Genomic DNA, 20,796 nt, shown 5'->3' on the forward strand with positions numbered 1-20,796 from the left:
GCCTACATTTCCCAGCGTGCAGCGCGCCGCCGGGATCGCTGATTACAGGCGGCGGCGCGGCGCGGGGCGTGCTGGGAGGTGTAGTTCGGAGCGCGGCGGTGGGCGGGGCCGCCCCCACTCCCTCCCTCCGTTTCCCTGCACGTGACGGCGCGGCCGGGTGACGCTAGCGGGCAGCGGAAGCGCGCGCGGCTCCGCGCCGCACGTGGCTGCCGCCGAGACCCCCCCCCCGCGCGCCGTTACCGTTAACCGTCAGTTACCGTTACCCCCCCACACACACCGAGAAGATGGCGGCGCTGCGGCTCCCCCTGGCCCAGCCCCTGCAGCTGCTGGCGGCCAGGAGCGACCGGAGCGGCGCCGAGCTCGGCGGCTTCCTGGCCAAGCCGGTGAGCGCCGCCCTGACCCCCCCGCGGCCCCGTTTCCCTCATTATTTCCCCCGTTTTCCCCCTCGCGACCCCCTTTTTCCCCCCCCATCCCGTCCCCGCCGCCATTTCGCGGCAGCGGCTCTCCCAGCCCGGCAGCCCCCAGGAGGAGGAATTTGGGGAGGGGGTGGGGGGGGGGAAGGGGGGAGCTGCTGAGGGTTTGGACCTTTCTGGCTATTGCGTTTGAAGGCTGAAAAGCGAAGTTACCGTATTTTTTCGGAATATTGACGTTTTCACCCCAAACCGCCGCCTCCCGGTTCCAGCTGGGGAAAACTTTCACGTAGCTAATCGCTATTCTCCGTCGGCAGACAGGTGGCTTCGCCCTTTTTCCCCCCAAATCATGGGATCGGAGTAGAGCTGACTCAAGCATTTCTTCATTCGTATATTTGAGAGCTTGTGCTGGGTGTGAAAGGGGCCGAGCCCTCTGGCAGCAGCTGGCTGGGAGGCGCTTGGGGTTTAAATGTCCCCACAGCTGGAAATTGGTGCAGGCTGGTTACCTGCACAGCTTGCAGAACAACAACATACTCTTTCAGAAACCAAAGTGCTCTTTCCAAGCTTTGAAGTTACATATTTAGTTGTACGTCAGTCTTGTTTTGCTACTAAACAGCTAGAGCCCACAACCAAATCCTTTGAGATTTGTGCTAAGATGCTCTTTGTGTGGTAATAGAAGATTATCCTATAGTATGTAGCCTTTTACTTAGGATATTAATATGCCACTAACTCTGCAAAGGTACAGTAAATTTCTGTGTTCTTAGTGAGGAAAATGGGACAAAAAGTTATCTAGAACAGCCTTAATTTGCTGGCTTTCTGTCTTGGGATAATTTAAGCAAACTGTCCAAACAGTAGGTTTTGTAGGATTTGTATGCTGAAGCTTTTCAGAAATAGAACTGCAATTTCTGTAGATACCAGTGGTTTATTCACACATACTGAATCCGCTTAAGTAACTACGTATTGTGCTGCATCTCTTCAAAAGCTTGTAAGTAAACTTCCAAACAAAAAAAAAAGTCATACTGTTATTTTTTTTTTTAACATGCGATCTGTTCCATTAGCACAGCTGCAGTAATGGTTCAGTATTTTACTGTGGCAGATATCCATACACCAGTATAAATTTCTGTACCACCTAGAAAAACTGTTGGACTGTGTTTTTGACTCTGTGTGGTACCAGAGATCTAACAGATGTTTTTTTATATTAAAAAAAAAAAAGTGATGTAGCTGTCCTACATTTGCCCAGTTACTCAGTGGTTGTCAGAAAAGTGTCCTGGTGTTCTGACAGCTAAGGCAGCCTGGTTCTGTTTTTTCCTAAAATGTGGCTTCAGCTTTTTGTTTGAAAGTTTAAATAAGCTTTAAGATGGAACTCTTTTAAGACGTAGCTTTATAAGTAAGGCAAGGTACATTGCATTTGTCACAGAGTGTATTCTCATGTCCTGTTTCTAATTTTTGAAGAGCTCTTTTTTTTTTTTTTCTGAGGCAATCTGCTAATAAGCACACTGATGCAAAAGCCTCAGAACGTTTTTGCTGTCCTTGGCAATCTGTGCAACTGTGCTGACTGCGCAGTGCTGGAGGAGGTGTAGGAAGTTCTCTTTGGTTTTGCAGATGGCTAAAGTTATCACCACTTTCTCCTTGTGAGACTGTGTATTCCACCTGCCCTTTATTTCTTTATTTATATTTCTTGAGGCTTGTGGGTTCAAGAGGAGTGCAGGTTCCGGTTTTCCTTTATCCTGCTGACCTGGAGAGCTGCCAAAATAAGTGGTCCAGCTCTGTTTTCTCTTGGTCTATATCCACATCTCTCTGTTGCTGCTCTTATCCTGGATCTAGCAAGTGTGCTAATGCGGAAAATCCCTTCAATTTTCCCTCCCAGTGGAAGACTTTGGGAGGGGGATTAGGTTGGATCCTCTTGCCAAGTGGACTCCTAGACCTGATCTGAGGGAACGTGGTTTCTCTGTATTGCCTCTTTGGGTAATAATACATGACACATGCATTTGTTGGGTATTTGGAGGGTCAGGCCTTTGCGATGCTTTTGTAAATCAGCTGCTTGGAACTGTGGGCACAGATCTGCTGTCCTGGACTTGAACACTGACATTAAACACTTTCTAATCAGCTGTCTTTTGCTACTGACTAAGGAAGTCCTGTATTTCAGGAAATCACTGGTAGTTAAAATTCCTCTCTGACAGTATTACTCTCTTCCAAAAAGTTTTGATTTAAATTCTGACAGGCTGTGAAATCCAACAGACCGTCTCTTTATAGAATGAGAATTTTGCCACTGTGATCATTTTTTTATCAGTTTTACTTGTCCTAAGGGTGCTGTACAGAATGATTAAAAATTGCTTGCTCTCCCAAAATTCCTAATGGATTCTGTGCCCGGTAGTCATGTAACTACAGAATGTTTCTGAATCAGACTGGCTCGTTTACGTTTATTTACTGTTTTACTGTTATTTGTTCCTTTTATTTCGATGTGGGAAGCTCTGGTTAATAAATTAAGCACCCTGTTGTGTGCTGAATGAAGGATTGTTTCTTTTCAAATTCAGGAGTAGATGCAAAAGAACTTGAACAAGTGCATACATGCTCTAAAAGATGTCAGTGGTGGTATAACCTTAGGAGGGCACCTTTGAAAAATGGTGTGAAGGACCTCTAGTAACAAGGAAACCATCCCTGCACACCCGCAGGTTTTACACAGATAGCAAAAGTCTGGGCAAGGCAGAAATTGACAGCACATCTAGCTAAAATGTCACCACCTGAATTGTGGAATGTTTCTGTAGGAGTTCAGTAAGTGACTATTTTGTTTGGAAAGCTACCTTGTCTGGTTGTATTTACTGCTGTTTGCCAGGAAACACAAAAATCTTCTTGATGGGATGAGCACTTGCTTGGTCAGTGAGGAAGGGGAGAGTGGAGGGTCAAAGTTAGGAGCAAAACATGGAGTTCAAATCTTTAATCCTTATTTTTCACAAATCAGAATTACTTGCACTGAACGTCATGCGAGTGGAACAGTGCTTACATAATAACATGAGGTCAAAGACCAAAAACAAGAGCATAAAGGTACAAAAAATATAGAAAAGTAAGAAGAATTAAAAAAAAAAAAAAATCTCAACTTCAAAACTGTAAATACATGCTTCTTGTCATTATTCACCATAATTGCATCTGATATGGAAGTAACAGCTCCCCTTTTTTGACAACTTGAATTTATAATTCTTTGTAATTCCTATGTATTGACATTCTTCATATCATATGTTCTGTTTCCCTTGTTTCTTAAACTATGGAGAGCTGTATTGAGTAAATACTTTCACTGTGAATTTTGCCCCTTCCCCTTTTTTGCTTTTCTGGAAGATTTGTTCCTGTAAAATTCACCGTGAATCCTGTACAAATAATTAAGCGTGGAATGATTTAGACTTTTAACTTGTTCCTACCTTCCTTTCCTCTAGACTTGGACTCAGCATGACCGGCAATGCATCCTGGATACTTTAGCACAGTTATTACTGGATAAAGAATGTACTGTATTAATTGGCCGTCAGCTTCGACCGATCTTGTTGGATTTGCTGGAACGAAATGCAGAAGCCATTAAAGCTGGCGGCCAAATCAACCATGATCGGCATGAAAGGCTGTGTGTAGCCATGAGCAAGCTGCTGGCTGACCACCCGGATGTGTTGCCGTAAGTAGCGCAGAGCCACCTTGCGCGGTGTTTGAATGTACGGGGTGTGTGCACGTCAGTGTTTGCTGGTGAGGAGGTGGTGTGACAGGGCTTTGGGTTGTCTCCCACAATATCAAAGGTATTTTCAATTGAAAGAATTACCTAGAAAGCACAAGTCTTAAACACAGCTTATTTAAACTGTTTGGTAATACCTAATGTGATTTTCATCATTATTCGATGAGAATGAAAGTAAAACAGAACAGCTGATTTGAAAACTGCCAATAACCAAAATGTCTGTATTTTATATTAGACCTGTAGGCCAGTTGAATACAAAGTTGCCTAAGTGGAAATTAGTATTACTTTCTCAGTAAACAAGAGAAATCAAAAAGATTTCACCAAAAAAATGGTTCTCCTTGCTAATCAAATAATGATCTCTAATAAGGTAAAGTATCTGTTGACAGCTGATTGCTAAACTGGTCATCTTTCCTAGGCATGGACAAAGTTAAATACAAACCTCAGTTCAAGCTATAACGTCAATTAGTGTTTCAGGACCTCTGAAATAAAGCATCAGTGACTATTTTCTTTTGCTCTGGCTTAAATGTCCATATTCCATCTCTCTCTCTCTCTCTCTCTTTCTCTTTCATATGAAGATTTGCTTTAAGATATTTTAAGAACACATCACCAGTTTTCCAGAGGCTTTTCCTGGAGAGCTCAGATACAAGCACAGTCCGATACGGGCGCAGACGAATGAAGTTACGTGACCTCATGGAAGCAGCATATAGGTTTTTACAAAAGGAACAGTCAGTTTTCCGGGAATTATGGGACTGGAGCGTGTGTATCCCACTCCTAAGAAGTCACGACACTTTAGTCCGTTGGTAAGTTTAAAAAACCCAGATCATTTACAAGGAAAAGACATAACGGTATCTTGAATTGTACTGAAGTGTTTATGTGCAAAGAGAAAAGATGCAGACAAAACCAGAAAAATCTGTGACAATGGTATCTTTTTACAATTTGAATTATCCTTTAAAATAACTCCAGTTTACCAAAGTTGGATTCATGAGAGGTGGTGAATTTGGTGAAACATACTTCAGCACTGCTGGAAGAACAAAATATTGCATTAGTAACTCATTATTTTAAACTAAGATACTTAATTTAGGAAGGATAGAATGAAGATTGTCAAATATATCAGCCAGGATAACGTGAATTTAGATATTCTTAGAAAAAGAAATAGAATGACTAATTTGGCTGGAGAGGATTTCCCTGGTATTCAGGTAATAATCTGAAGTGAATGAGCAGACTTTTGTCCTGAACCGATCTTCTGGGAACGCTCTACCACCCTGCCCCTCTTCCCTCTAACCCTCCCAAGCTCATTGAAAGCTTTGTTCTTGGAAGGTAAAAGCAGTGGTATAATAAATGAAAAGTGTATTTATGATCTCTATTAAATTTTCTCGTATTGCGAGACAGCTAGGCTCTATGAAGCCAAGACTTGGGATTTGTTTGCTTCTTTTGGCACTGAGTCTTGAGATCAGTGTATTAAGGTTATTTTAGAAATATCATGAAATAGCAAATACAAAGAGAAAATGGCAGGAGAAAAATCAGGCAAAGAAAACTTGGTTTTCACTGTCTTATACATTTACTTCCATTTGTTTGGGAAAGTGCTGGTTTTTTTACTGTATTTCTGTTGAATGTTCAGTCATTCAAAGGAAAGCTAGCTAGTTGGTGTGTTAATAACAATACAGTATGCCATGATATAATTGCTTTTATCTGGAAAAATGTATCAGAAAAATCTTTTTATATAAAAAAAAAATAAATAAAGATTAATACCACTAACTTTAAGCATATCAATTTCTGCAGAGAAAGTTTTCTGTGTGTTTTTCCCAAACTGGTGTTTTGATTTGCAAGTGACAGTTGTCAAACTGAAATTCTTAAGATTGTTTTGACATGTTTTGTTCCAAATAAAATTTTTAGGTATACTGCGAATTGTCTTGCTCTGGTTACATGCATGAATGATGAACATAAATTGTCTTTCCTGAAGAAGATCTTCAATCCTGAGGAGCTGATGCATTTCAGGCTGAAGTAAGAACTCTTTAAATATTGAACACTACTTGTTTTTGTGGATGGTTTTCAGCTGAATTAATAAACATGGCTTTGGGTTTGACAGGCTACTAGAAGAATCTCAAGCACAGAATGTGGAACAAGCCCTTGTTTTGGCCAATCCAGACTCCTCATTTTGGCAAAAGGAGAAAGAAGTGCAATATAAACAAGGACATGTTGTATCAGATGACCTGTCTGCAAATGTAGTAGCTGTATGTGGTATTGTGCTGCCTAGACTACAGCTTGTTTCTGAAGAGCAGCAGGTATGTAACCAGAGTTAAGCCTGTACCTTTTTTTTTTTTTTTTTTTTTTTTCAGGATTCCTAAATGCTGTGAGCTTTTATCTTTATTCCTGCTTAAATGATACTGAGATGGGTGATTTGTATCTCCTTTAATGTGTGTTGTCTAGTGATGTATAATATAATATTGGCACTACGTACAAGTTGGAGCGGCAGCGGAATGAAGCAGTGAATATATAGTCCTGGTCATTTAATTTTGATCATAACCGTTCTTGAAAACATGCTATAAGAGAATAGTTGGTCTTGTATAGTGTCTCCATTCCAAGTTAGGGTGTTACTTCCACAACTGAGTAAAGCAAGGATCTGACGCGGTTTTTACACGTGTGAGGTAGTGTTTTGTGCTACAAGGGGATCTTATCAACAGCCTTTCTCCAAAGTTCACTTCTTAAAACACAGGAAAATGAGGCTGCTGCTTACTCTTCTAGAAGGCAGAAAACAGGTGAAGAGGTAAGCAGGAACTTACTTTCTCTGCTTCAGTGGAGTGAAGTGTAACACAGAATGTAGTGCCTTATGGTTTTAGTAAGTCGATCAAGTGTATAAATATGTTTCAGTAAGTAGCTTTTTTTTAACCTCTTTTCTCTTGAGATGCTATTCATCTCAAACTGTTCGGGTTCGTCTTTATAGCTGCAGTCAGTGTTCTTCACTGGTTTCCTCGCTTAGGCAAACTTCTAGCTCTTAATTAGCTAGTGTATTGTTATCTATTTTTGCAACACATCTACAAATGAATGACAAAGATGGATGAAAACTACCTAATATTGATGGATGAAAACTACTAATATTGAGAATTTCTTGAGTAGCAGAAGAATGAGAGCAGTTTCCTCCCAATTTTTCCATTTCCCTCCCAGCTTGAGTAATTTATTTTTTTTAACCTATAGCATTGACAACATGGTTTGGAATTCATTGCAGCAAGGGAAACTGAGCTGTTTAGCAAGGTTTTTATTTACATGATAGTGTCACTGCTGCTGCAATTGTGCTGTCAAGAAAGATAGGTACTCCTAAAAACTAGCATTTGTTACAGGAGAAATATAGTTTCATGTATTTGAAATGAAGATCAAATGATCAAATTCAAAATACAAGAGATTGAATTTGGTTTCAGTGCAGGATATATTTGGATTTCTTCTTTGTGCCTTTTGGCAAGAAAGCACTAGTTTTTGTGCCATATGCTGATATTTTTACTCTCCTGCAGTCACTAATATCTTTGAGGCATGTCTGTCATACTGATAAATTACTGTTCGATAAAATGTATTCAGTAGAATTTTTGCTTTATTCACATTGCAATGAACTTGTCTCCCCTGCCCTCTATATATTGCGTTTAATGATCTCACTCTTTGGCCTGTGCAGAAAGAAAGAAATACAACATTAGAGTACTCATAAGTGCATCATTTCAGTCTAATTGCTGTTTGATTATTTTTCTCTGTGATTGAGATTCATTCTGACTTAATTTCATTTATAATGTGAATTGTATTTGACTGATGTGAATGCAATGATTGAATAGTTACTATATCTGTACTGTCATTGTAGTGTGAATTCCCTTTGGGAACAAATTGAATGTATACTATATTAAGTGTTTCACCTATAATAGGTTTTTGATAAAAATCTATTTTAATACCTGTCGTTAAATACATTCTTTATAGTCCACAGCTCTAGCATTCTTTATTTTATTTGATGTGTGTTGACAGATCTGCAGGCCAAAATTTTGAAGTAATCTTACTCACTTTCCTAATTGTTCTGTGTTGTAAAACTGATATATATATATATATATATATATATAAAATAAATAAATAAAGGAATTCAGTGTAGTAACTCAAATTTTATGAATTTTATGTTTCAACAGGAAAGCACCAGCCATTTTGTTCTGGTTGAATCTGCCTGCACAAATCTTCAAAACCTTGCTATTGCTGTAGCATTTCAAAGTCCTGTTTTATTAGAAGGACCAATAGGATGTGGCAAAACTTCTTTAATTGAATATTTAGCAGCTGCTACAGGAAGAACAAAGCCTCCTCATATTTTAAAAGTCCAACTTGGGGATCAAACTGATAGTAAGGTAAGTGATGAAATTGTTTTATGGTCCAATGATCAGACATGTTTACTTGAAGTATGGACTTGCTTTTCTAATAATATGGAATTTAACTCTTCCCTGAAGGAGCTCATAACCCTCAATTCTTTGTAGTACTGCTCTGGCTATTGATAAGAATAATGAAGCTTAACTGATTTTTCTTCAAGTGTATGATGTAAATTCTGCACGTAATTGTGCTGTATCTGATCCGTTTTAAGATACATTTCCTCAGGGTTTCTCCTGTGTGGAAGAGCTCTGCTGATTTTGTATTTAAAAAAAAAAAAGCTTTACAAAAATTGATTTGAAAATGATGGAAGTTGCTGCCAAAGACTGTATGGACACTTTCATTTCCATGTTTAAATGGGTCATTGTCAGTTTAATCTGATCCCAGTTACTTTTTGGTGAAGGTACAACGAAGAAAGACCCTTTGAGGATGCTTGCAGTTACAGAATAGGGATCTAGATTTACCTGTAGAAATATCTTCACTTCTGGTGTTAGATTCACGTTCTTTTGGATTTGCATAATGAGCTTGTGAGTTTGAGTTTATTAATACTGTTTGTCTCAATTTATACTTAGTTTTCTGAGGTGGTTAACAGAAGTGCTCTCTGAAGGTTTTTATTAGCTATACAAAATCACCTCCTTTATTTGCATAGAGCAGCTTACTTCACCATCTAACAGCTATTCTCCACAAGAGTATCTTTTCATATACGTGTACATGAGTGAGACAGGCATTTTAAGAAAAAGTGATAAAAGTTTAAGGTACAAAATGTGAAATAGTGAAACCATAAACTTAATTATTTAAGGAATGCTGAAATGTGAAAGCTACCACTTCACAAAATGTTAAACTTGATTGGTTTTGTGTCTTTGAAAAACTTCCTTGAGAACTCCTCTTATGTTAGCAGCTCAGTCAGAGCTGGTTAAAATGCAAGATACAGTGCAGTGCAACTCCAGGCAGTTTAATGTGCTGTGCTGTTGATTTTTGTTCATTAGTTATGGCAATACAGCTCTGTAAATACTATTCCAATGATATAGTTCATTTCAGTTGCTGTGCTTTGGTTAGGTTATATATTTGGAGGGGTGAAACTTAAAAATAAATAAACAAAATGCTGGGCACGTATTACTGGGATTATCTGATAAACTGTTCAGTAATGTGCAGGCTATGTAAGTGTTTATGTACCAACTGTGGTCATTTTCATAAGGTTTTTACTCTTGAGTTACAAAAGCATGCAATGAACATGTCTCTCATTTGTTGATTGTTTCTGTCACAGACACTGCTTGGAATGTATCGTTGTACAGATGTCCCAGGGGAGTTTGTATGGCAGCCTGGAACCTTGACGCAAGCTGTTACCAAAGGGCATTGGATACTTCTGGAGGATATTGATTATGCTCCTCTGGATGTGGTATGTGGGTTATTGTTTGCTATAGAGTATTTGTCTTAAGAGCCATACTATACTAGCAATTTCTGGAGTCCAATCACCGCAAGTTCTGCAGCAATGTGCTGAAAATACTACCCCTGTAACAGTGAGTTAAAAAGATTTAACGTGTCTTTGTTCAGAGACAGTTACACTGCATTTGTTGTTGTCATTGTTTTAGAGCAGTCATGACACTGGCTCTGATGCCAGACCTCAGTATGAGGATTTGAAGTGACTCTGGTAATGAGCTATGTGTCTTTTAAATCATGTTTCAATATTTGAAAACAAATGTGGCCACAGACACTGCAGAATACTAAGTTACTGTATTACAGCAGTGTTGATGATAAGATCTTCTAATGATTTTTTTGTCATTTAGAAAAAAAAATATTTCTTCTGTATTGGATATCAAAAATGTGTTGTTGTATTAAGTCATTATATAGGTTATAGCTGATTTCCTGTATTGAGCTCCAGAACTAGTGCTTGTTAGATTTATTTTGAAGTGATGGCTGCTGAAAGAACACCTCCACCAAGAACGATGTCATAGAGATGTCTTGCTGTATAAGCCTGCTGGACATTCTGCAAAGAGTTTTCTTTCATATCTGTTTCGTAAAGCATTCTTTTCTGTGACTGACAAACCTTGACAGTTTGTTTATGGGATTCCACACTTCCAAAGTATAGGGAGTTTACAAGAAAGCCAAGAAACATTGCCTGTGTGGACTGGACAGTTTTTCATTGCCAGAGGGTTATGCAGTTGTTTGCTTCTGTGGACTCTGTTCGTTGCACTCATCATAAGCATGCCCCTAGTAGTATCCTGCATTCATCTCACCTTTCCTTCAGGTCTCCCCTGCAGGCATCCCATATTCTTTCTTCATATCCAGATCTCCATGCTTGCCTTCCTCTGTGCCAAGGGAGTGTTGTGGACCTCCCTCCCTGTTCTCATTCCACCATTTTTACCATCCTTCTGTGTGGAGGGATAGATTCTGTAAATCCCTACCTAATTCTGCTAGGGTGTAGCAGGCTATATAATGAACAATTATAATGTTTGCAAGTGAAGTCTTCTAGGTGGGTATTATCTTTGTTAAGGTAGAAGGAAAACAAACCTTCCATCTCTGCTGAGAACAACGTGGTAATTTGTTTGACAGCTCAAACACAATAGTGTTAGATTGGACTTAGAGTGTAAAGACTCATTTCCATTTTCTTATTAAATCTGAATGTAGGAGAAAGTAGGGAAATGTTATACCTGCAACTTTCATTGCTGAGTAAAATTAACTGTGAGTCTACAATTCCTGTTAGTTTCACTTGAAAATATAGTCTGCAGGAACAGTAGTTGATGAAAATGTAGTGGTTCTCAGTGGGTGTGCTCTAGCATCATGAGTGTGGATGGGTAAGATGTTGGTTTCACACACGCAAGAAGAGTTTTACGTTTTTCTTTTTTTTTTCCATTATTAATCTTTACTAATCTTTCATTATTAATCTCCAGATCTCTGTGCTGATTCCTCTTTTGGAAAAAAGGGAGTTGCTAATTCCTGGCCGTGGTGATTGCTTGAAAGTAGCACCAGGATTCCAGTTTTTTGCAACCAGGAGGTAGGCATATAAAATTAAATGAGCTTAATAGCACAGATTGTTTGTTTGTTTTTTTTTGTGTGTGTGTTTCTTTTTTTTTTTTTTTTTTTAAGTCAAAGAAAGAAAGGGCAAAGTACTTGGTCATGAGTATTCTAGCAATTTCCAGCTGACAAGTAGTAGAAGCTATGGAAGTTATGAAAGGAACTTTTTACATTTTAAAGCAATTTTATATTAATTACTACAGGGTGGATCTAGTCTTTGAACAGAAAAGTTACTTCACTGAGCTTAAAAGCTTGAGGTATGAAGCTTGGGGCAGGGGGCATACCTACTAAACCAGCCCTCCACCAAAACAAAATACCACTCCTAGCAGTTGTTGTGAGAAGAAGGTTTATGATCAATATTCACAAGGTGTCTTGATTTCTGCATGGTGTTTCTGACAGGCTTAACTGATTGTCCGTCATCTTTCTGCAAGTGTCTCTGAGGAGATTTTGCACTAGAGGGGGGAAAACACTGATAAAAGAACAAATGATTTGGAAAGCAGAGAAAAGCAAGGTAGGGTATCTGACAGTACTGAATTCTTCAGTAAAATAACAATATGTATGTTTATTTGTGTTATTTAAATTTAGATTATTCAGTTGTGGTGGAGGTTGGTACAGACAGCAAAGCAGCCATGCCTCTCTTTTGGACAAGTATTGGACCAAAATACATCTGGATAACATGAGCAAAGCAGAACTCAAGGAGGTATGGTGTTTATTGCTCTATTGTGGTATGTGAATAATTATTTTAATTACGGGTAATAGATGGTTTTCAGTAATAAATTTGATCCTTATTTTTCTTCTCAAGTTCAGCAGTATATCCTTACCACTTCAGACCTTGAAAATAAATGTTCTGGCTAATCATACAAGTCAGTTTGGCAGGATAGTATCAGTAGTGGTTCCTGGTCTGTATCTGAAAAGCTGATCTTGGTCAGCAAGCTTTAGCAGAAAGTTGAGCTGAAAGGAGAGGAAATCATAGAAGAAAAATTACCCTTGTATGTGCCTTAGCATGGTATGTAGGCAGCCTGAGTGCTCTAAAGAGTCCTTACAAAGAGGGATAGGAAGCAAGAACTTTTGTAGTTAAAGTTACATCATCATAATTTGCATTTAGATTGATTTTAGTTTTGAGTTTAATTTAGGGTTGAATTTGCTTTTTGTTCTTCCTGTTTGTATTTGTGCAAAGGTATTAAATTGGAGTAAAGTTGAGTTGGGAAAACTCTCCTTTGGCATCATATCAACATCATACAAGTCTCAATCACTTTTATTTGCTTCAGAAGAGAAATGACAAGAGGCTGGTTTTGTGCAGCTTGCTAGCTTGAGTGTCTGTTTCTGTTGAAGTGTATCCTGTTGAAATTTGGGAGGCCAATGCTCTCATTTCGGTGATGAAAATTTTTTTTTCCTTCCCCATTTTCAGGTTCTTCAAAGCAAATACCCCAACCTTGCTCGTGTAACTGATCACTTGCTAGACATTTTCATTCACCTTACGGGTGACAAGTATCAGGCATCAGAAAACAGTGCTTCTGGCTCCAGCAGTGTGTCAGAAGATGCATCAGAATCAAGATCAGAAAATAAGAAACCAAATCTGGAAGGACGAGAACTATCTCTAAGGTTGTCTTTTCTTCTGTGTTTATTAGAAAGAAATTTTGTTAGTTAGCTGTAGAGAGCAGGAGATGTTACCTTTTTCATTTTCCTCTTTCCTGTTTTTTAAATATTGTCAAAACTTTGAATATTTATGCTGGAATTTAATAAAAATCGGAGGTTTCCATTTTTAATTTTCAAATCATGTTTAATGCATCTTAAAACTCAATATGAATTATTTGGGGCATATATGCTGTACTTCTGCACTTAATTTTTGAGAAAAAAGTATGTGTTTCAGATGCAGTGCTGAGAAGTACGTTGGTATGAAGATGTGGATTACTCTTCAATTTATTTTAACAAAAAATATCTGTTCTAGTTAAAAAAAAAAAGACAGAAATGTATTGTGAAAACAGTATACAGTATTAGCATAGATAACTTTTCAGCGATTGTATATATTTGCTCATCTAGATAATTCCATATTAGGCATTCACTTGTAGCATTCTAACTTACAGATGGCTCTGAATACTCAGGCCCTGTAAAGTACTATTGATTTCAGAATTTTTGTGATGAAATGCAGGTTGGTATTGAATTACTTCTTCCTCACTTCTCATACTGCATGTCAGTTCTGCTCACATGGACTTATTATAACCAGTAGTGCTTTTTGAGTGTCAGCAAACACTAGCTATGGCTAGTAGCTCATATTTTTGTGAAGCATAGCAAAGCCACTTATTTCAAAACAGTTGCTATTTTCCGAATATCAGATGTTTCCCTTTCTCACCTTTCCAAAGATCTTGTTGAGGAAGAACTGGTATCCTGTAAAATAGTTACTTGTACGTTTCTGGATTAAAAGCATGCTGGTTTTCCAAGCAACCTATCAGAAAGCAACCCTGTGGGTCTGTGTGTATTCATCCAGTCATTTAAATATAGCATCCTTCTTATATGTGGCTTTCCATGTACAATGTAAATAACAACTAGGTGTATAATTACCAAAAGATGACATAATGAACTAAGCTGAACATGAGAGAAGATGCTGTACAACTTGGCTTCATTGTACCAAATCTTTTTGTTTTTCTTTTTAGAGATTTATTGAATTGGTGCAGCAGGATTGCGTACAACTTTGACAGTTCTTCATCAACCACAGCAGTGAATATTTTTCAGGAGGTGCAGTAAGACTTAATTTGGAAATTGCTTACCTGAAATCTGTTATTGTGTCACGTATCTTAAAATACACTATTTGGGAGTGTGAGATAGGATTTTATATTTAGTTTTATCTGAAGCAGCTGAACTGTAGTTGGAATGTTTGTTATGTATGTATTAGTCTCTTTCCTTCGTAGAAGGAAAGCTATTTGCAATAATGTGCTGAAAGCCAATCTAGACTTACTACTGGCATACAAAAAGTATGCTGCAGCACAGTTTTGACTGATGTGAGCTGGGATTGTGTGTGATTGGGGAAGAGTAAAAATTTATGAAATGAATACAATTTGACAAACGTGCTTATTTAAGCATTCATTTCATTCACTTGCATTGCACATTTTATATGCAGGGCCCTATGTTTAGTTGAGTCTTTAAAATACTAGATGTACTTAATGTTTGCTGCTTGTTACTCAGGAGCTGTATTTACTATCAAACCTTACTGTGGATATCTCAAAAAGAGGGAAAAGTAAAAAGTATTTATCAGAAGTGTTTCCAGAATTAGAAGGGTCAGCTGTCCTGGCTGTTCCCTCACAGCTTCTTTCTTGTCCATGCACAGCCTCCTTGCTGGTGTGAAGGTCTTGGCTCTGTGTGAGCACTGCTCTCCAACAACTTAAAAATACTGGTCTATTATCACCAATACTTTTGTCAAAAATCCCAAACACAGCATTGTATGAGCCCCTGTGAAGAATCACAGAATCACAGAATTTCTAGGTTGGAAGAGACCTCAAGATCATCGAGTCCAACCTCTAACCTAACACTAACAGTCCCCACTAAACCATATCCCTAAGCTCTACATCTAAACGTCTTTTAAAGACCTCCAGGGATGGTGACTCCACCACCTCCCTGGGCAGCCTGTTCCAGTGCCTAACAATCCTTTCAGTAAAGAAATTCTTCCTAACATCTAACCTAAAAGTCCCCTGGCGCAACTTTAGCCCATTCCCCCTCGTCCTGTCACCAGGCACGTGGGAGAACAGGCCAACCCCCACCTCACTACAGCCTCCTTTAAGGTATCTGTAGAGAGAAAAAGAAAATTAGCTCTGTCTCAGGGTGGTGGTTTTTACTCAGGTGGGCAGCCAAACTCTACCACAACCGTGCTCTCACTCTACTTCCTCAAAGGGAAAGGGGGAAAAATATGATGACAGGGGCTCAAGGGTTCAGATGAGGACAGGGAGATCACTCATGGACAAAACAGACTCAGCATAGGGAGAGTACGGTAATTTATTACTTATCACTAACAAGCTAGAGTAGTAAGAAACTAAAAAAACAACAACAACAAAAAACTAAAAACACCTTCACTGTTTAGTAATGAGGCACTAGTATGCTGCTGCTGAATATCTCTTAGGTAATGGGGATAGTGGGGAGCACATCACTTAGTGATGTCCAAAGGCATAGAGTTGGTATCTGAGTCTATTCACAGCATTGGAGCCACATTTATTTGATGATACAGCTAATGCTGAATCCATGGTATGCACTTCATAATGCATGCATCCATACAGTGCGTGTGTGTTAGGTGTTTTATATGTTAAGTGTCTGAATTTAGTGAATACTAAGAGGTATTCACTTCCTCCCTCTGAGGTTAGTAGTGGCTGGTGTGCTGTGTTTTGTGACATTCACACAGCTCAGTGGTGGAGCTTCTTGGCTGTTCATGTTTCAGTCAAAGCTGTATCCTAGTGATAGCTGTCTGCTCTGTTCTCTTTAGTCTTGTGTCCTTTGTGAAACAGTATCTGAATCCCTCAGCAGAATTAGATATTTAAATTTGCAGGATAATGTTAAGGTACTCCCTTTTTGTTGAAATAAGGGACATCTTTGCTACTTTTTTTGCTATACAGGAACTTAAGCTCTAAGTTTGGATTTTTTTATTTTTTTTATTTTTTAAGTGTGCATCAATCAGGTCATTTTTAAGGTTGTGAGATCTTGGAACATCACTTCCTTCATTTTGCTCCAGTCATCTGAAAATAGCTTCTGTGACTGGCTGTGAAAAACTTTTTATAGGGTGGGTTCAGTATAAACCCACTACATTACAGAGTTCAGAACTTCCTATTTCATCTCTTTTGAACTTCATTGCTTGACTTGATCTAACAACGATGAAATAATTGTATTTACCTTTGTTGGATTGTGTTCAGCCTCATAAAAATAAAGATAGTGCTTCTCAAATAATATATTCAGTACAAATCTTATAAGTTGTTTTGTTTTCCCCTTGACAGGCATTGGACTGTTTCACAGGTATGCTGTCCAACCAAGGAAGCAGACAGAAAATGGCAAAAGTTATTGGAAGCAAACTAAATATTTCCAAGAACAAGGTATGTTAAGACATAATTAACATGACGTTTATTGGTAATATTACATAAGTAGATTTTTTTTTCTTGTGATTCATTTATATGTACTACGTTCTAATATTTTTCTTTAAAAATATGCTCATCTCTCTACTCTTTGCATACTTCTTCTGTTCTTGCTCTGCAATTCTGGAGTCTGCTTTTCATTCTGTTTTATTTTCAGGTGTGTTTTATTTTCCGTGAAAGTTGCAGTGAGCATATTTCAAATGGCTTCATGCAAAAGAAGCATGCCACAGCTGAAACTTTGTGGTTTCTGAAGCACATGACGCTGCTAGATTCAGGGAGTAGTAAAAATGTAAAAAGTTGTCTTCCCCTTCCACCCTGTGTGGTCCCCCCTGCCCCAGTTGTTATTTAATCACTTAAATGAGGAGTCCAAAAACAAATCTGTCTATGACTTTTTTGGTAATAATCACTTCCAAAGCTGTAGAGCTCATCTATATACTAATATTGTGTGATATAAATAGCTGAGTTAAACTGAATGGTTATGTCAGTTATTTCTGACCATAAAAGTTTGACTATGAAGAAATGTCTTCCTTTGGTACTTCAGGACGGAAAAACTTCCCATCTCAAGGGACAGATGGATCCCTGAAACTCCTGTTTGTCCTTCTTCTTTCCCTTATTTCATTACAGAAATGTATTCTCTTCTGCCAAGGGTGTTCTCAGTGTGATGTTGCAGGCAACATTGGTATTGGTAATGTTGATGCTTTCTTCGCAGGTGGAGTTCTTTTGTGAACTGTACAAACCAGAGATTTTATTAAGGGACCAAGAAGTTTCTGTGGGAAGAGTGTGCCTTGAAAAGAAACAAACCCTGGCTCTTACTGTAAAAAGGTAGACTATCTTGTGGTTTTCATTTGAATTGAAACATTTTGTGTTGGAATAGAACAAACTGGAAGTAACGCAATTAAAAAATGCAGATCAAATAATCTCAACTCAAATGCGATGAGTTCTTTCTCTTGTGGTCTGAGTTTTACATTGTGCATCTTTAAGGCTGTCTGCATCATAGTTCTTCTGGCAGCCAAAGCATAGGGATTTGCAGGTTCTTTTGTCCTAGAGTTCTTAAAGCAGTTTGGATCCGCAGGTGTTGTAATAAGACTTTGACTGTCTTTGTAGTATGTGGGAGTAATTCCACTGGCCAGGAACTTCTTTGTGAATCCTGAATTCCTAGGTTGTATGTTGAACAAAGTAAGTGTCTTATATAATGCTTACAAGGGTGTTTCAGAAGTATTTTTCAAAGCTTTATTTTTAATAAAAATAGTAATAATAAAAACAAATCCTCAATTCAACTACATCTCTAAAAAAACCAATAAGGGTAAAATTGAAACGAGCTCTTGGATAAATTTTGGCTTTTAATAGCTTCCTTTATTTTGTCAGAGCAAAGCAGACCTTTGCTGCCACACGGCCGTCAGCAGTATTGATAGAGCAGCTTGCAGTTTGTGTTGTCAAAGGAGAGCCTGTGCTCTTAGTTGGTGAAACAGGAACTGGCAAAACTTCAACTGTTCAGTACCTCGCTCATATTACAGGTAAATGAAATGTGAAGACTTCTTTGTACAAAGATGATAAAAATCAAAAAAAAAAAAAAAAGCAACGACAGCAGCACAAAATGCATAAACAAGTTGATGTGCTTTCTATTTCTTTTTCAAGGACACCATCTGAGGGTTATCAACATGAACCAACAAAGTGACACTGCTGATCTGCTAGGAGGGTAAGTCAGTGACTGCTGTTTGGTCTGTTTTGTGTAACAAATTGGCAGTATAAGAACAAGCTACTATTTAAAAGCATTGTTGTGTTGTCAAATAATTGTTTTTAGATGCAGGCCTGTTTCATAGTAGTGTAAATGTCTTAGCTTCGTACCTTTACGTGCAGAAATCTTGCTCTCCTTGCTGAAGAACAAATGTATAAATGTATTGAGTGTATGTGGTGAAGAGATTTAAAAGCAGAACCCGGTGCTGCTTTAAAAATGGCTAAGCGGTTCAGTATAATTCCAATGTAATACTCACTAGACATATTAGTGAGTAGAAGCAAAGCTACTTCGCTTATTGAGGCAGTCTGGACGTAGTAGTTTAAATATGTGCAAAAAACCTTTGGAAACTTGTTCCATAATGCACAATACTGTTTCCATTTCAAAATCCTTTTGTTTATACACAAATGTTAGTTCCTGTTCCTCTGTGACAATGACAAACAATAATTACTCTTTTTGCTTCTCTTCAGTTACAAGCCTGTGGATAACAAGCTGATCTGGTTACCTCTGCGAGAGTCTTTTGAAGAACTCTTCTATCAAACGTTTTCTAGAAAGAAAAATCAAACATTTCTGGGACATATTCAGACCTGCTACAGACAGAAACGTTGGCACGATCTGCTGAAACTAATGCAACATATTCATAAATCTGCCCTTAATAAGGAAACAAAAAATGCATCTGGTGAGAATTCAGATAAACACAGACGAACCATTGCAGAGTAGACAAGTAGTGGTGAATTATTGTTCATTGGTTGTCTTTTCTGTTTTTACATTCACTTCCCTTTATTACATATTGTTTCTTCTTGTTTTAAAAAATGCAGCCTTGGTCAGCAGCCAGGCATTCAAAATAGTGTTAGAATGGTCTTTTTTTTTTTTTTCTAACTGATCACTGCTGTTTGTTTGCTTTGTCTGACAGAATTAAGTTTGGCTTGTCTGACCTATGATGCCCTTGACATCCCATCTACACTCACTGTGTTGCTTGTTTGCAGTGTTGCTGAACAGTCCTAGTTGCTTGTGTCAATATTGCATGTGAATCATTTATACTTTCTTTCAGACCTGGAACCTCATTAGGTCTCAGCAGATATCACCAATTTTAAAAGCTAAGCAAAACAAAACAGGAGGAAAGAAAAAAAAAAGTAATAATTTGCTTAGGGTAGTAATGACTTAAAAAACTTGATAAGAGCTTTCTGGTGATTTGGTTTCAGCGTTGGTGATGCTGACTTGACCAGTGCCTTGTTGTGATTTGCTGTCTTTTGTTTCCGAGTAACAGTTTTTCTTGTTTTATACTTCACTACCTACTTGGGACAGATGAAATACTGATACTGTGCCTTGCATGGGGTGGTTTCTGGTTCTAGACCTGCTAAACAAATGAAGTTGTAGCTTTCATGCAGTATGGGCCAAGTAAACTTAAGAACCTCTTCTTCCCCTTTCTTTTGACTGATTCCTCTGAATATGCAGATATAAAAACAAATATGCACAAATGTCAAAAAAAGATGAAGCATTAAAGAGCACTTACGGCAATTATCAACAGTGCTAAAATAAATAGAGAAAAGCTGAAATCTACTGTAACTTGCAAAGCTGGCAGTTTAAGTCATGATGCTGCAGATGCATCAAGCTGTGGCTTTAAGCAAGTAACTGGAATAAGTACAACAGTAAACAACTCTATAACTGATAAGCAACAGAATCTTTACTGATACTGAACTGTTCATTGTTAATATGTTCCTTTATAAGGCTTGTAAATTTGCTTTTATTTTCTGAAATGACTCTCTGTGTCCTTGGGAATTAGAGTGATGTTGATTCAAGTGAACTGCCAGCATAAATGTTTGTTCTAAGCTAGGATACTTTACAATGAATAGCAAATTACCTATATGTCAATAGTGTTGTCTTCTGTAGAACTTGAATGTTTTTGGTGCTCAGCCAAGTTTAGCCTTGTCTATCAAGCTGTTTCAAGCACAAATACATGTGGATATTGATATGGTTTAGTGACGGGACTTGGTAGGTCAGGTTGGCAGTTGGAATTGATCTTGAAGGCCTTTTCCAACTTAAATGATGCTATGATTCTATGAAATACTGTTTTTAAGTATTTGTGTGCTATTGTTGTGTTGGTGCAAACTCAAATTTTGTTTTGATTACAGGTTCACCACTGAAGGAGAAGTGGGAGGCATTTGGTCTTAAACTGAATCATGCTCATCAACAGATGAGAATGACGGAAAATGCTCTTCTCTTCGCATTTGTGGAGGTATTTAGAGTTTTACATTTTGATGCTGGGAAGAATGAGGAGGAACACTTATAAGATGTTGAAAGCAATATCATATAAATAAAATCCTGGCAAAAATCTCTTGCTGCAAAGTAGAAATTGTTTCATGATAACTATGTGAAACAACTTGAAGGGGAGGAAAGGAGAAAAAGAATGTTGGTGGTAACAAGTTAAATGAATGCTGTATAGTAAAGGTTAAG

The 20,796-nt window shown here is 38.1% G+C and overlaps 1 protein-coding gene across 2 annotated transcripts in view; it reads left to right on the plus strand.

Annotated features, from left to right (window-relative positions):
- Nucleotides 1-161: 161 nt before the first annotated feature.
- Nucleotides 162-20,796, plus strand: part of MDN1 (midasin AAA ATPase 1) — a 91,576-nt gene continuing 70,941 nt past the window's right edge. For both annotated transcript variants that reach the window (XM_038176088.2, XM_038176089.2), the window contains exons 1-17: nt 162-383; nt 3,836-4,062; nt 4,692-4,916; nt 6,010-6,117; nt 6,203-6,398; nt 8,268-8,477; nt 9,758-9,889; nt 11,382-11,485; nt 12,091-12,205; nt 12,914-13,107; nt 14,157-14,238; nt 16,476-16,571; nt 17,320-17,432; nt 17,976-18,124; nt 18,246-18,306; nt 18,813-19,021; nt 20,475-20,578. In XM_038176088.2, the coding sequence (XP_038032016.1) occupies nt 285-383; nt 3,836-4,062; nt 4,692-4,916; nt 6,010-6,117; nt 6,203-6,398; nt 8,268-8,477; nt 9,758-9,889; nt 11,382-11,485; nt 12,091-12,205; nt 12,914-13,107; nt 14,157-14,238; nt 16,476-16,571; nt 17,320-17,432; nt 17,976-18,124; nt 18,246-18,306; nt 18,813-19,021; nt 20,475-20,578 (2,424 nt within the window). In that variant the 5' untranslated portion in view covers nt 162-284. The remainder of the gene's footprint in view (nt 384-3,835; nt 4,063-4,691; nt 4,917-6,009; nt 6,118-6,202; nt 6,399-8,267; nt 8,478-9,757; nt 9,890-11,381; nt 11,486-12,090; nt 12,206-12,913; nt 13,108-14,156; nt 14,239-16,475; nt 16,572-17,319; nt 17,433-17,975; nt 18,125-18,245; nt 18,307-18,812; nt 19,022-20,474; nt 20,579-20,796) is intronic.

The sequence above is a fragment of the Anas platyrhynchos genome, chromosome 3 (genome assembly GCF_047663525.1).
Source record: "Anas platyrhynchos isolate ZD024472 breed Pekin duck chromosome 3, IASCAAS_PekinDuck_T2T, whole genome shotgun sequence".
NCBI lineage: Eukaryota > Metazoa > Chordata > Aves > Anseriformes > Anatidae > Anas > Anas platyrhynchos.